The following is a 17596-nucleotide window of genomic DNA, read 5'->3' as shown; positions in this document are numbered from 1 at the left end:
GACTTTTTCTGTCTCATCTTTGCCTGTTACTGTAGCCGGATGGATGGGGGGTTAACAGGATTGCTGTTAGTGCAGGCAACAATACCTCCGATGGTGTATTGGTCTGTTTTGAACCTTTTTCGCTCCTAGTCTTCTTAAATCTGATTTGGATATCTTGGATAGTTGAACTAGGACTCAACATGTGCGATTATTTCTGTGTGTATGTGTGTTTGTGAATCTCGGTGGTTGGTTTTATGTTTCCAAAACGGGGCTGGGGTTAAAGATAACTTCATTGGTTTTAAATTTATATATCGAGATGACAATGAAATCCTTAAGTGTATTCCCTTTTTCTGCCACATTTCCATCTTTAAAGATATATAACTATAGAGCTCCAATGATTTTTCCTGTACGTCGTTGTCCTTCAATGCATCCATCCGTACTTCCTTCCATTCTGTTTTGAAGATATGTTTCAATGCGTCCTTCGTTTTCCTTTATCTTTGCTTCCATCCTATCATCCAGCCATTTCAATCTACTGGTAAAGGGAAGGAGTGATAGATCAATGACACAGCCTGAAATTTCCAAATCCATCCATTCATCTACCTCCCCCTATAGACTCCCATTTCTTTCTCCACATTTTGTCTTTCTTTACCCCACCCTCCCCTATTCATCATCTGCTGTGATCTTTTAGAAGCCCGGGATGTGGCAGTAGGCCTCCAGTGAGGAGAAGAGGATGTAGAGGAGCCACAGGCTGACGAACAGCATGGTGGTCAGGATCTTGGCAGTCCGCGGCCCGCCCAGCTCTCCGCCGATGTCGGGCCGCCGCCGGTACATCAGAACGCCCACGCAGATAAAGGCAAAGATGGTAAAGAGTGTGACGGAGAACGCCAGACTGCCCGGATCCACCCTGAACTCCCTCCCGTTGGCATTGTGGTAGATGGCAGCGATGGACCATGCCACCTGTCAAAAGCATCAGCAGAAGCCAAAACACAATGTAACCACATTAGTTAGTGAGTTTTTATAACAGCAGAGGCAACAACAGCAAAACAATGACTTGATTATAAGTGACAGATTGTGATGCGATGGACCCCGGCTATACTTGTCAGTCACACGCTTCTTCTTTTGAATACAGTTAATTACCATGCAGCGTGAAAGATATAGAATCCATCCAATGACATCAATTACACATACTTGATGGTAATCACTACCACGGCACTATGACAAGTACAATACATTATGAGCTGTACTACTCACCCCGATGCCCAGGAAAACATTGACGGCATTGGAGCCTGTCACATTGCCAATGGATGCGTCTGCGTACTGATCCTGGATAGCAGCTACCTTACTGGCAAAGGTATCTATAAGCGAAGAAAAGAAAGGGAGAGAGAGACGAATGAAATCTGGACTTTGCTTTGCATTTTCAATCTGTTCGTAAAAGACACCAAATGCAATCTCTGCAGCAGTTGGAAATGGTTATCCATGCTTTTGTGTCGTCCTGTTAAGATAACCGCTCTTTAACTCCTGACCAAGTCAAGACGCTGTTACCTGGCGTCAGCGAGTCTGAAACCCTGCATCAATACTATTCACTAAGACCTCATATCCCTCTCACACATGTCACTACAATGGCTTCAGAAAAAAAGAGAGATTTCAATTCAGGATCCTCCCCGTCCCTTTTAAGGGTTTGAATGGCCTTTCTCCAGAGTATACTGTAAGATGATGATGCAATCTTCTTCTGTCCTCTGCTAGGCCCCTCAGGTTCCATGGACAAGGCCCTGACAGCTTTACCTTGCTCCGGACTAAAAACACCAGGGGCCTCATTTATAAAGCTTGCGGCGCACAAAAACCTTGCGTAGACGGGAAGAAATTTGCGGGAAAATGTGCGATGGCAAACGTTGGTATTTATAAAGACATTATTTGCGGAGAAGTGTGCGTATTCCTACGCCAACCTTCGACCATGCGTAGAGCTACCGCAAGGTTTTCCTGACTCGGGGAATCAGCGACACTCAATGGCAACACCACGAAATAAAGCTCAGTCATCAGAAAAACACAGACAAATTATGCTTGGCACCCAATATATTTAGTCAATAAAATATATAAGCTTACCTATAGTTGTGAATATATGGCTACTGTAGTCTATGGCATGCAGTTGTGATGTAGGTTGAATTACTTATCAAGTAGCCTAGGTCTACATGCTTTGGTTATATTTTATAAGTTGAATCTTATAGCGCTACTTTATAATAATATCCTATACGTCGGGAGGTGTTTCCGTGAGTGGCCAGCGGGAGAGCAAATTTTAAGAGGTGTGTAAAAAGTAGTTTTGTACAAAGTTAAGCCCAACAGATATTAATTAAAACTGTAATTTCGTTAGATAAAATCATGTTATGAATTTAGCAAATCATTACACACATCTCTTTCCCATAACAATTTACCCTGGAAGATATAACTATAATCTGACGTTGTTGGAAATGTGTGGACCTCACGGGAGATAAACAATTCTCTCGAATTGACTATAGGCATTATTTCACTTGTCACACCATATTTTATATAGGCCTACATATAGGACTACAGGTAGGCCTACGCTAATACGTGATATTTCATACAGTACAAAGTTGGGCGAAACTGCTTTACAAAGACTAGGCTACAACGACTGTGCCAATCATATGTGATAAGCGCGCGTGTGTGTGTGCCAGTTTCTGCAGCACATGCACGACGTCACAGGCTTTCTTCCTTCACAGTCGCTTTCTTTGCGGCCGCGTTGCCTCCCTTTTTTCCTCATGTCAGTCAAAATTCCGTGCTTATTAAGTGCGTCATCATATTCAGGAGCTATTTAGCATTCGCCATGTATGGTAGATTGTGGGATGAAACTGGGAGGTGAAGTGGGAGGACAGGGGGTGGAGATCGTCTGCGCACAATTCACCGCAGGTGGGTATTTATAAAGGGAAGATTGCGTGCAACTGTGCGCCGCACAGTTTTATAAATCTGAATTTTTTTTTGCGCAGCACATTTTTGGCTTTCTGCGGACGCAATGTTTTAGGATGGTTTCTACGCACACCGTTATAAATGAGGCCCCAGGGGATTTGACATTTGCTGTACTGTGTACCAGGCTGAGGAACAGGTCTCAGGTCAGCTAGCTCTTACAAGTCTTGGCTTTAGAATGTTTCCTTTTTATTTGGAAGTGTTTTTGTGCACATTAGTTTGATTTTATGATGGATTTTAAACTGTTGTTTTGTAGCTGTAATGCTGTTAAAAAGACATTGTCGGCTCCTTTAACATTTTATCCTTTCGTAAACCTCTTACAGTATATAAAGAAATGCACTTAGTTGCTAACTAAATGTCTTCACCACAAGGGAAGAACTTTTTGCAGAATTGCTATTTGCTGTCATTAAACCAATACAGGGTTTAAAGTAAAGGCTATTGAAGAGGCCTTGGCATCACAGTACATTGCCTTTAATAAAACAAAATGTGCTATTCAGCGTAAATGAAGTGTTACTCACTGAATGTTCTACAACGCTTGGAGTTGAACTCAACCTTGACATGCAGCCATTTGTGAGTTACACGAGAACACAGTGATAAAGGCAAAACACTTTGTATAATAATTGATAAGAACACTGTCCAAAACCTTTCCTCCACATTTAGACAGGGAACCTTAAATTAGAAACCGAATATTTAATCCTGTTACAGTGTTCTGTCGCTGGAAGCAAGCACAAGCAGAAATTTGGTCCAAGATCAATCATTTACAAGGCTGAAACTCAGTGATTTGTTTGCAGGACAAACAACTAGTCAGTGTTGCAATGCTTAGTCCCCAAATGTTCCCTTGTTTCAAATCACAGCCATTGGATTTTCACTGAGAGCAAGAAGACTGAGAGCATATAGCCAGTTAATGGGTCAGAACTTTTATCTCTCGCGTTGTTTGTGATTCATATCCTTTAATCTGCCGGATCCAGGGAGGTAAGATCAAGGAGAGGGAAAAAGCAAGAAAGTCAAGGGGAAAAATCAAGAAAAAGAAGAGGAAGGGCTTTCTTCAAGCGACAGAAGAACTGGCGTTGTCAAAGAGGATGATGGGAAGAGGATAGCGAAGCGAAAAGGAGAGGGTGGGGGGTGACAATGAGTGAGAGAGCTCTGCAAAGATAGATCCCCCTGCACACCTTTAAGCCTCAAGAACAGGCCTGCTGGGCTTAAGTTTGTGTATCAAGGCTCTATTTAATGTATGTGTGCCTGTCAGCCTGAATGTGTGTGTGTGTGTGTGTGTGTGTGTGTGTGTGTGTGTGTGTGTGTTCCTGTGGATGCATGCTCGCTGTCTGTGTTAATGCACAGTGCCACCTGGGTCCAATCTGAGACCATGCATCCACCAGCTGGCAAAGGGCTGTGTATGTGTGTGTCCATTAATTGGTCTTTGACTGAGTGGATGGTCGTATGTTCATGTGTGTGTCTGTGTGTGTGTGAAACAGGTTCCATTCTGCAGCTCCTTCTGTGAGAGTATTGCTTCTCAGGAGAGTTAAATGCCCCTTTTTACTGCCTCCTGTCAATCATAAGAGTCTCTCTCTCTCTCTCTCCTTATATATATATATTCTTTCTACCACATCCATCCTCTCTGCATCTTCTCCCTCTATCTTTTTTCTCTCTCTCCTGCTCCATTTTTCCTCCTGCGACTTCAAAGGGAAGGGACTATTGATGTGTTCAAGGCAATCAGACAATCTTTCTGTATGCAGATTTTTTTGGTGGTGGTGCTGTTGATCGAGGAGAGCTCAGAGGTCATAAAAAAAAATGTCTCCCTTTAACTGTATTTATTAGACGGCACTGTTCTGATTGGTCAGGCACGGCATTATAAGGTCAGTCATTTCTCGCAAACGACTGCCGTCAAGGATAATTGCTTGTTGCAAAGGTTCTACGTCATTGTTTTTCTAAATCATTAAACTAAACTTAAAACAACATTTTGCTTCAACTAATAGATTCATTTAGTTAGAAGCAGTGTAATAATCGAGATAATATATAAAAATAAAGACACTCAAGGTGAACAAGATTGCGCGTCTGTCTCCTGTTCACCTCGTGGGTCGATATTTCTTGAAAGTGACCCAGTCTCTACACATTATCTTTTACTTATTGACTTTCTGAGGCCAACATGAAACAATGCAGACTAAACTGATGAGTCTCAGAGGTTTAACCTGAATCCAAATCCAACAACAAAGTTTCTAATTCTCTTTCAGAAGCTCCACTGCTGTTGTTTTTCTCCTATTTTTTTTTACAGTTGTGTGTGTGTGTGTGTGGGGGTGGACGAGTTAGCCTAGCTAACTGTGATAAACGAGGTTAATCATCATGAAACCACAGCGCAGGACGGGTTTTATTAACTGTAATAGCCACAGGACTTGTGGTCTGTGTCTCTGTGGGAGTGTGTATGTGTGGGCCACGGGAGGCTCTGTAAATGAAGCATCAGAGAGGCTGCACACACTTTTCATGGAGCTCTCAACACTGTTCATATGTGTGGGTATTTCTGTGTTTAAAATAGCTGTGTTTTTTTGCTTCTGTCCTTAAATGCAACTGCTAGAGAGCATGTGTATTATGTGTTTTAATTTTTGCATTCATACATATATTTGTATGTATATGTGTCTCTGTAAATTAGTGTGTGATAAATCACTTTTACCCCTAAGCTCCCTTAATGGGAGGACTAAAACCATCTGAGCTAGACATGACAAAAAGCCATATGCTAATTACACGTTGTTCACAGTACAGGTTTGTGTGCGTGTAGGTATGAGAAAGCTATTTTAAGCTTTAATATGTTAGTAAAAATATCAGCATGCGTTATACATTTAGCAGTGAAGCATGTGCTGTATTTCTGCAGGTATGTTTGGTGTGTGTGTGTGTGTGTGTGTGTGTGTGTGTGTTTGTGTGTGTGTGTGTGCAGAATACGAGGCTGAGGCCAAGGTTAACACATATTCGCCAGCCCCTGCAGTCATCAGCCATTTTTCACATTTAGAGGGTGATCCATGCTGTTGTCTGCAGACTGCACTGCTTCCTCTAACAGGCTCGTATAAAGACACTCTGGAGACAATATAACTACTGGGTCACTCCTGGTGTATAAACACTGCACATACAATGAGAACAAAGCAATTAACACATTAAAAGTTTTCATTTGCATATAGGTTTGTGACTATTGTCGAGATGCCAAATTTGTGACGATAGTTTTCCAGTAATGAATAATGACTGATGGCCTATTCCCTGTTCTTAAAGAAGCATGCATCTTAAACCAAAACCTTGGTTTCTGGATAAGTTGATCTATCGACAAATTGAAGAATTTAAGAAAAAAAAGGTATTGGTATAACACACAGACATTCAAATTTACTCCAAAGTGAGCTACAACTCCATATGTTTGGATTTCTGCAACTTATTCTGCACATGCACCACCGACTTTAATAGCTGCTGTTGATTTGTTGTACTTTCTAATTCTCTAAAAGAGCACTAACTGCAATGAGGATTCTGAAAAACAACTCAGTCGATGCAGCGGTACACTCTGCAGAGGAGACTCTTTCGTTACGCACGGACAGTGAAGGAAAGAAATGGGAGGGAGGACGTTTCTATACAAACAGAAGCACGGAATTAAAAATGTCAAGTTATACGTTCCCTCAAGGGGATCATTGATCACCACAAATATATTTTTAAATTGAAGACCTCAGGGTGTTTCCTGCGCATAAAGGCCACACCAAGCTAAATGTCAAATGTGGACGGAGGAAAGATATTCCATAAAAAATAGCGGAAAAAAGACCAACAGCAGGATCATCTAAACAGCAGCAGTGTTGGCACAACATCGGATCAAACATATACAGCACATATTCATACACACACTCACTCACCTGGTACAGAGGTTCCCAAAGCCACAAATACTACCGCTGTAACGGAGTCTTTCAGTCCCACAGTGCAGCCAAAATGCGAGGCCAGGTCCCCTATAAAATGATATGAAATGAACAGCATAAACATGTTATTATTTGCCCATTTGGCAGTGATAATGACGAATAGGAAAGTGTTGTAATTCAATGTAGTTTGCTGCATCGGTCCTCATACCAATTACGGCGGTTAGCAGTCCGATCATAATGATGGAGACCACGAAGCAGGCCCAGCCACTCCAGTAGTCTGTGGGAGGGACGAAGGCGAACAGAACCTTCCAGAAGACAGTGAGGAAGTGCATGACGTAATCGAAACATGACGGCAGCTTCTCCTCCCCGCACTCGTCGTCATCATCATCCTCCCCTGGAAAGAAAGAGGTAAAGAGATGTTAAAGTTCTCACCCGCAAAGTACAGTTCTTGAGAAAAATAGTGATTGTTGGTCCGCAAATGGAAATCTGCTCATTTCTTTCCTATTCAAGTTAAAGCTATAGTGTGTAACTTTCTGAGCTCCTGCGCCAGTGTCAGGGGGTGACACCAGTTTGTAAACGCTGACATACTGAGAACTACAGAGAGAGGTTTGTGGAGCTTAATCAAAAATGTTTCAAGTCGTCTGGCAATGGCTTGAATGTAACCGATATTCATTAAAATGAAAAAGTTACGCACTCTAGCTTTAAGCTGTTGATTAAGAACCTTGGACCTCCTCTGTTACCCTCTTCACACGAATAAACCAGTTAACGGGACAACTCTATCAACAGGGAATGGAAAAACAGTGATCAATTTACAGAGCCTTTTTGAACATTTGAAGAAATATTGATTGTACTAGAATGTAATCAAATCAACTCCATTTTCATCTGTTGAGTCTCAGACCAGTCAAACACTGAATGTTTGATTTCATTGATTTGCACACATCTGAGCACTGTCTGTAGGTTTAATCTGGTCAGAAATCTGAACTCAGACTATTGGTAAATGTACATTATTTTCAAAATTGTAAAAAGTGTTTGTAATTTACTGTAATGGCTGTTTTTTTTTTTATTAGTTATGTGATCAAAATGTTGTGCTAATGAATAAGGGACCTTAACTTAGCCTAGAGTATAGAGTGTGCAACTATACAATATCAAACAGTCATCACATTGAGAACGTGAAAACATTTGCTGGATAAAATATCAGCCTTGAGATCAATTAATGAAATGTTTAAAAATGACAATGTTCATATTGTAACCTGTAGGTTAAGATCAGGAGATTACATTTCCTGCAAATAGTTAAAAGCTCATTTAAAGTTGACATTAAATTGCTGCTGGGAAACAAAGAGCTGATATCATGCATCCATGACTGACTCCCCGACACCTGAAGTGCAAGGGATTAAAGAGGAGTCTGTGTCTGTCACTTTCACTCATAGACAGAGATTAAGATTAAAAGAACTCCATTTGACGACATCATTTCTGACCATTTCAGGTGTGTGTGGATTTGATGCCAGTATCAAAGTCCAATCATTTCCTCAGGGCATGGACTACAGCAAACGATGGGCTATTAGGCATTTTTTTTTTTGTTCTGCTCCATTAATAAATGAGTCAAACCAATGAATAAATGAGAGTACCTGCCGTTCCCAGGAAACACGCTGACTAGCTAAATCCCAGTGAAAGCCATGATCTCTTATTGATTTCTGCCGCGTCATCCAATCACTGCATACTATTAACCTTCTAAGAGCTGGTGATACATTCAAATGCTCAAACCCACTTTACACAAATCACATGCCCCCTGAACTGATCCAAGTTTGGTGAATATCCTTCAACAATCATTACTCATTGATGTTTGTCACCAAAATTACTTCCAGTAAAAATGCAAGGAAGAACATTCAATTTAAGTAAACATTTTTAAGATTATTTTGTGGCATTTCGAATGCTTATTTATAGTGCAGAGAGACAGAGATGAAATGGGGCAGAGAGGGGACTGACAAGCAGATAACTGACCACGGGTTGGATTCAAACCGGGTCTTCTGCAAGGACTGAGCCTCAGATTTAAATTCATGAATGCATCAGCCTTGGCAAAACTGTCATAACAATTAAAGAAACACTAACATCTGAAAATAATCCAACTCAACACCACTGACACTAGCTCTGACCTTCTGTTGCCAGTATAACTGTACAAGACAGCCGCCCGGTATTCAAGCCAATAAACACAAGTCACAAACCAAATCCAGCTGCGTGTTGTGTGCAATTACTATACATTAGCTATGGGTTAACACAAAGATTAATGTACTTTGATAGGGCCAATAGTTTCCACTGAGGTCGCATACAGACATTGTTTAATGTTATTAATAATAAAAGGCTTCCTCAAAAGGTTGAGCACTTGGAACTAATTTAACCATCAACTATAAAAGAACAGTAAAAGATCAGCGTAGAAAGCATTGTTTGAAATACACGCATGCACACACACACACACACACACACACACACATTTGGTGATGAATTATAAAACAAAACTTTCTTCCTGAGTAATGTCACTTTTTACTTTCAGTTGCGCTCCTTGCCTCTCACACAGTCTGTTGTGTCTGAAGGAAGACATTTCTTTCTCTATTTTTGTTCCTGTAATGTCTGTTTCGTCCATGTCTTTTGTTGTGTGTGCAGTGAGTGGCGACAACATTGGGAGAAAGAGTAACGTTGACAAATGACGATAAATGGAGGATTGGACAAGGTGTGAAAGCAGGGGGAATTGTCTGTGTCAGCACTGCTATATTCAACTTTGGTGTTACCGTCCGATAGTCTCAGACACTTTCATCAAGCATCACTTTGTGAACTGACAATTTGACCTTCAGCTGTGGCTATTTGTTAACTTTCAAACTGGGGCAAGTTGCAAGTCACGGGGTTGACCCCTTGCTCCGGTAGGTTTGCATTTGCATACTTTTAATTTGGCTCCTCGTCTCTCTATTTCCACGCTCGGTTTGGCGTGATACTGATAATGTGGTTATCCAAAAGTCATTCTTTCTTTTTCTCTCCCTCTACATCTTACACACTCTTTTCATCCTTGGTCAATTTTGCTGATATGGCCTTCCTATAATTTAATAATCTCTGTCACTCTCTTGCTTAATCCCACTTAATCATTCCTCTACACCTTCTGTTACTTTATAAATGCAACTGTCAAAAATAGTAAAAATAGGGGGTGAAATCATGTTTTGTCAAACCCTGCTGCTCACTCAGGATTTTCTATTCAGAGGCACAAGCATGCTGATGTACTTCACATCAATAATGCTAAACACACACACACACACACACACACACACACACACACACACACACACACACACACACACACACACACACACACACACACACACACACACACACACACACACACACACACACACACACACACACACACACACAGACAAACTCACATCAAAAAATGACTCTCTTGGTATCCTTAGGTTTTGGATGTTTATTATCTCTTGCTGCTCACTGAGCGTGCCCAGAGGCTGCGTTCTCATAGGCCAGGGCAGATGTGGACTGCAGCTCATCTCATCTCTACATGCTGCTAGCCAAAACATAAGTTTGTGTATATGACTGCGGCTTAAAGTGATATGGCTCAAAGCTCAGGGGACTTGCAGGAATCTTTCATACCACTGTCTGTTCACACAAACACATATCCATACACACACACGCCGGGCTTTGAAACTGATGTGGCGAAACGAACTCCCGTGCAGAAAAACCCCAGAGTTGCTCTGAAATGACCTTTAGATCACTTTCCATTAAAGAAGAAGAGAAAAAGACTGGATAATTAATGTCAGGCTTCATACGGCTCGCCATCGGGGATGCGCAAAAACACTCACACACACACACACACACACACACACACACACACACACATAGAGATCAACAAAAAAGACACACTCTTGAGAACATGACAGAATCCATACAAGCCTGGAGGACCGCTTGGCTTATATAATATCAAAAAGAGAAGACACACACACACACACACACACACACACACACACGCGCGCACTTGATACATACACAGACTGTGACTCTCAAATGGAAGGCAAGAACATCACACACCCTGTAGTGCACTGTGGGAAATATCACACACAGGAGAGAACAGTTTGTCATTCACCCATGCATCTTGAAACTTTGTCATGATTTGTCCGTCTCGTTTGTGTTTCTCTTTTGAGTCATAGAAGAAAGACGCCTTCTTTGTAAATGAAAAGAAGTCTAGACGTCTTGATAACCTTGCAGATCTTCTAACCAACCTCATCCCTTCCGTCATAAAGGATTATTCTCTCATGCTTTACGATTAATCGTTATTTGAAACCAGTTTCTCATGGGGTGTCTACAGTTCTTTCGGCAAAACATATACTACCACCTTACTTCAAACTAACAATCACTGCCTTCAACTGTATGACAGCTGTGTGACTGATTGTGTGTGTGTGTGAATTTCAGTCATGCTTTACATGTTTCTTTGGTCCTGACTCATGCTGCCTGTCACATACACACACGCACGCACGCAGGCAGGCACACACACACACACACACACACACACACACACACACACACACACACACACACACACACACACACACACACACACACACACACAGTGAGTTGGAAGGTGAGTGGGCCGGTCATCTGACAAGCCAATCAGTCAGTCAACAAATCAATTAAGTAATCTCTCCATCCATTGAGTCAACCATGTCATTGTCATTCACTGTCTAAACTCTAAAGTATGCAAATAAGTTAGCGCAGCAAAGACAGACACCTGGTGATGTAAACGTAGAACTCAATGAAGTACAATGAGCGACAGAATGAAAAAGTCACACTGACATAAAGGTGTCGTTGGTTCATCAAAGACAAAAACAACCCATCCCAATAGTTAAATGCAGCTTTTGCACCAGAAATTAGCAATAGGAAAAATTAAGAATAATGCCACTGTCATCCTTTTAAATAAAATTGATGCTTGCCTACAAAAGACACAGTATAAATGGCCACAATATGTGTCCAGTCTGCAAAATATTCCATTTTAGTGTAATGTCTTTATTCTTCGATCGGCATGAAATCCTACAGTGAAAACGGCTAGTTTCAGCTACAAAAAAATCCATGTTTCAAGGCCATGTTTTTTTTCTGTATTTAATTTTCTTGCCATTTACTACCTACGTTCACATCCTTCAGGTGTGGCCATGCACAAACACAAACAGACATACGTCAAATAAACAACACACATGCAGAGGAACAGGTGATATACATAATAATGTGGTCTTTGTAATTAGAGGGCAGTGGAGTGTGGACTGGTTGCACATCAATCTCTTTCTCTTTCCTCCACTATTCTCCCGCACTCTCAGTCCAAACAATCCCGCTCTCCCCCTTAATTTCTTTCTCATTGATTTTTTTTTTCATTCATTCAGTTGTCTCTTTGTTTGCAGTTGTGCTCTAGTTTACTTCAACAGGAATGTGTTCTTCGCTGTGCTGTACTGCATCAGTTTGGTTTAAACCAACATGTTTAAAAAAAAAAGTTATCAAGATATTATTTTCATGTCATTTTTTGTGACAAAACGATCTATATAAATATTTTTCGTATGTGTTACCAAAGGATAACATCTTACTTCTTACCACCTTAACTGGTTTAAGAATTGGGAAAGACATATTATGGTTTAAGGAAACAGAAAAGTGACAGTTGGTTAGAAGACAGATACTGAATGCCCGTGACTGTGTCAAAGTTACATGCTTTGTTCATCCAATCACGCGCCCCAGGATCAGAGTAGGATCAGACTGTCAGCCTTTCTGCTAGCTGAGCAACTTGACAGGTTGTCGAGAAGGAATATTAGCGGGAGGCTATTAACTGCAGCAATGGCGCAATGCATCTTGCATATGAGACTTTTTTCTGTTTTCCTCCCTTGTGTATAGTTTGTCATCTGACATGACGTCTTCTCTGACGCATACCGATGGCAGCACTGATCACTCTTGAACAACTGTAAAAAGGACAGCTTGAAAAAAACAATGCATTATTTTGTTTCACCTATCTTGTAACTATTCACCCTCATGTCACCCCTGTACACTGTATATAAGCCCCAAAGCTCTTTGGACCCACTGTGGAGGACAAATACAGTGCCCATGCTGCATGGGCCATGCACCTTTACGGCTGAGTGACGATTATGGGCTCGGGTTGAGTTTCATTCATTCAACCATGACTGTAAACATTTGTTGTTGGAGACTGTCAATGGACACTGGGAAGCATCCACCTTGATCACCTATGTACACCAATCCAGACATGAAAGGCGGCAAGCTGTGACGGCATGGTCGCTGTCCAGCTTTTTGTCTGCAATGTCTTGCCAATGTGACACACAGTGACCATCTCAGAGGACGAATATGTTGTTTTGACCGATCCTGCATGGCATACGATTAAAAAAAAATGGTTCTTCATGCTTTTGAAGAATAACAAATAGGTGGCAACAAATGCTTTGATGATTCACTATCAGACCTCTCAAGCTGCTCAATGAATGGTGGTTTGTCACATACTATATGCACACAACAGCAACAGTGAGGAACACAGACATAATCTCTCCCTGTCTCTCGGTGTGAGCTTATCTGGGAGAAAATTCACCATTAGCCACGCTACAAACGCAAAAAGACCACAAGAGGGAAAGCAGGTCAGTGTACACACAAACACAAACACACACACACACACACACACACACACACACACACACACACACACACACACACACACACACACACACACACAGCTGCATTTTGTGTGCACGTGACGTGTACATGATTGCAAGTCAGTGTAGGTGCCACATTGATGGTATTATGTGTTATGTGGTGTTATAATGTGGTGACCCAAAGGTTATGTCTTGGCAGATTTGAAATGCCTTTTCATGGCTGCCATCTTAGAAAGAAGAGCTGTTCCATATTTTCCCCCGTTTGAACTGATGAACCGATAAGACAACAACCACCAAATTTTTTTGTGAGTGGCATTTATGAGACCAAAATCCTTTCTGAAGGGCTTTGTGAACATTAAGATCTTGATCTGACACTTCAGATGGAGGGTAAGAATGAGAGAAACAATGAGACATTTCTGAACGACTTAGGTTGAGACGAAAAGCAAAAGCAAAATATTTGACGCTCCTTCAAAGGGATTCTTATCTTGAGTTTAATCTAATACGTTTGATAGGAGTTAAGAGAGAGGCAGGATGAGAGAGAGAGAGATGAGATTAGACAAAGCTAGCTTATCAGTGTGTATTAATTCCTCCAAACCGTATCAGTGACAGCCACTATGGACTTGTTCAAACCCTAGAAGCAGTAGTGTGTGTGTGTTAGAAGGGATGAGTTGCCGAGTTCCCGCATGTCTCCATTTGGCCTTATTGTGTAGGTGTGTGTGTGTTTAATTTTAGTTGTGCTCATTTTGCAAAAACTGTGTGTAAGGACAACATATCCAACAAAGCCACAAGATCTCCTAGTAAAGATGTCCAAGATTATTTATTTGGTCTCTCTTCTATCTTCCTCCAATCTTCTTCTCTTATCTCCAGCACCCATCCGCCCATCCATCCATCCGCTCATGAAAAAATCCAAGCCCGGAGGACATGACCTAGGTCTTATGTCACAGCCTCAAATCCCCCGCTATGGGCTCAACACATTTGTATTCCACAGGAGATATAATTAATCTTTGACCTTCCTCCGGTGATTTGTTAATTAAGTGGGGGAGGCGTGGAGAAAAGAGAGAGAGGCAATGCAGTAATTGGGGCAAAGTGGAATAGAGAGAACAGTAAGGACTTTTTTTAATGGATAAACCCAACTCAAGCCATTTAATGCACCCTCATCTTTGCCATGGACAGTTTTCTAATCTTAGAGATCAAATGGATTCAATAATGGTGAGGTAAATTATTATGTACAATGCATACGGCTAAGTCTGCATTCTGAACACAGTCCCTACTTATGCTTAAAAAAATTGGACTGTCGTCTTATTATTTATTTTGTACAAGAAACATGCAGTAACTTTACCAAACATTTGATAAAGATGTACAGTAAATAGTGATTTCAGATTGATCCTGACACCTCTATGCTTACTTCACACTATACATATTCATAGCGTACACTAAAATAAATGTATATGACTGCATCAATACGTCTTTCCAGCTATGCTTTCTTTCTCTACATGCACCTGATCTTTCTCATCTTTTTATCTTAGTGTGTTCTCTCTCTGTAATTATATCTCACATGAGTTTTACAAATCAATTCCAATTCCCAGACCATTTGTAATGATTCATTGTAATGATTCTGTTTAACCTCAAGGGGGAAAAGATAATTGCACATCACTACAAATGTATGTGACTCAAGTGTATTTTTACTTTTAAAACAGATCAATGCAGGAGGGTTGAATAGTTTGTGTAAAATACACAATTGCTTATTTATTTTCTAGGCAATTTTGGTCAGTGGTTTTGACCAGTTTGCATTAATGGAGAATGCACAAATGTGTTCAATTATTTATGTCAGAAATGTACTGAAAACCAAATACATTTGCTATTGCTTGAATTCACCTAGATTAAAATTGTGGAAAAATTATGATGGAAGTGTCGTCATTTCATTTTGAGAGGTGACGTTCAACAATTGGACGGTTTCATCAACAGCACAGGGTAATGACTCCCAATAAGCGCTCGACTTGTGTTGGCAAGTTCACTATTGACTATTTTGCATCTGCAGCTCCTAGAGAGGAAGCTAAGTGCCAAGCATTCAAAACTACACGCACGTTTGTCCTGCCAGATTTCCATGTCTCATGCCGTCGAGCCTGCACAGCAAGTCAACAAAATCACCAACCATCATGCGAAGCACTCAATAGTGCAGGCCTGCTATTGCCTGGCCCTCAAAAACCAAGCCAAGTGTTATTCTACCATGATCAGACGTTCCACAGCTGCTCTGTCCGTCCAATCAAACGCCAATTTGATCTGTAAGCATCTACTCAGCTCAGAAACACTCTGAACTCCCCAAATCCAATCAGCTTCTGGTTTAAAGGCACCAGAAAACCAATCATTATTCAGTTTGATGTGTGTTTGAATCTGATTTGCCGTGTGTGTGCGCGCGTGGCGTTTGCGTGTGTGTGCTACAGTTGACCCGTTCCAGTTTACAGGCGTATAATAATAATAATATAATAATAATAATCATTGACCTGAATGCTATTAAATGAAGCTGTACGAGTGTGTGAGAGAGAGATGTTGTATGTTTCTCACCGCAGAAGCCTGTTCTTTAGTGAAAACTGCACTCCCTGCCTTTTTACAGCTCTCTTCTACACCCGCACACATACACACGCACGTTCGCAAGCACACACACACACACACACACACACACACACACACACACACACACACACAGACACACACACCATAAAGCACTCTTTCAGCTGAGACAAGCTAATCCCAGATAAGAGAGCAAAGACAAGACTTTCCATTAATGGCATCAGCTCGCCAACAAAGGCTGCCTGACAGGCTGGCTAACTAAAGCACAACACACACACACACACACACACACACACACACACACACACACACACACACACACACACACACACACACACACACACACACACACACACACACACACACACACACACACACACACACACACACACACAGGATGAAGTTATTTGGAAGCACTTAAGTGATTGAGCAAGCTGTAAATGAACAATGCTCTGATAGAAAGACAGCAGCAGCAGCATATTAGCTGATTCTTTGTTGCTGATTAGCTGATTCTTTGTTGTTGTGCAACTATGTATTCAAAGTATTCATCTGCACCATTTTCAATGAAAATAAGCAGCAAATAGATATATTTTTTTCTATATTTTAAATGGGATTTGCTTCTTTCATACAGATTTTTTTAACGTGAAGGTTTTTCTTGACCAAATCATTCATCAGCACCAACACATCTGAATGGAGCACTTTAATGATACAAACATTTAGCCTATAGTATTCGAAATTATAATAATAAACACAATACATTAAAATGTATGTAAAACTCAGAATCACTTCCTCTAAATGTCTGTCCCTGCATTGATGAGCTGCAGTAACACCATCCTGCCTCCAGAGGGCAAGTTACCACTGCTGACCAATGAACTGTGAAGATTTTGCAGTGGAACAGAAAAACAACGATGCCTTTTTTGCTTTTTTTGAAAAACATTTTTACAACTAGTTTTGCCGCATGTCTGTTTTCCTCTCCTCTCCCTTTTCTTTAAGCAGCTTATGAATTATTTCATGTTCTACTTGTTCCCATTTAGCCTAGTCCTACTTTGTCTTCATACATGCATGATTTTTATTTATTTATTTTTTATTCAAGGCATTATATATTATATATCTCTGAATGCATGTATTCTCTTTTTAACCACTGCACATGTTTCTCAATGTTTCATTCACACAGCACGCATTCTCCCACTCTCTCTCTACTTCAAATATCTGCATAATACAGTATCTCACAAAAGTGAGTACACCCCTAACATTTCTTCAAATATTTCATTATATCTTTCCATGGGACAACACTGAATAAATGACACTTTGATACAATGTAAAGTAGTCAGTGTACAGCTTGTATAACAGTGTAAATTTACTGTCCCCTCAAAATAACTCGACACACAGCCATTAATGTCTAAACTGCTGGCAACAAAAGTGAGTACACCCCTTACAAAAAATGTACAAATTGAGCCCAAAGTGTAAATATTTTGTTTTGCCACCATTATTTTCCAGCACTACCTTAACCCTCTTGGGCATGTAGTTCAC

General features: G+C 40.8%; 1 protein-coding gene across 1 annotated transcript in view; it reads right to left on the bottom strand.

The window, feature by feature from the left end:
* Positions 1-663: 663 nt before the first annotated feature.
* Positions 664-17596, bottom strand: part of slc8a1b (solute carrier family 8 member 1b) — a gene marked incomplete at its 3' end in the record, with an annotated part of 133698 nt that continues 116765 nt past the window's right edge. The window contains 4 exon segments of the mRNA XM_080036313.1: positions 664-936; positions 1231-1334; positions 6822-6911; positions 7030-7215. Of these exon segments, the coding sequence (XP_079892439.1) occupies positions 664-936; positions 1231-1334; positions 6822-6911; positions 7030-7215 (653 nt within the window).

Source organism: Ammodytes marinus, assembly GCF_949987685.1.
Source record: "Ammodytes marinus genome assembly, chromosome: 11".
In the NCBI taxonomy this organism is placed as follows: Eukaryota; Metazoa; Chordata; class Actinopteri; order Uranoscopiformes; family Ammodytidae; genus Ammodytes; species Ammodytes marinus.
Note: the sequence above shows the minus strand (reverse complement) of the source record. Positions and strands in the feature narration are given on the sequence as shown.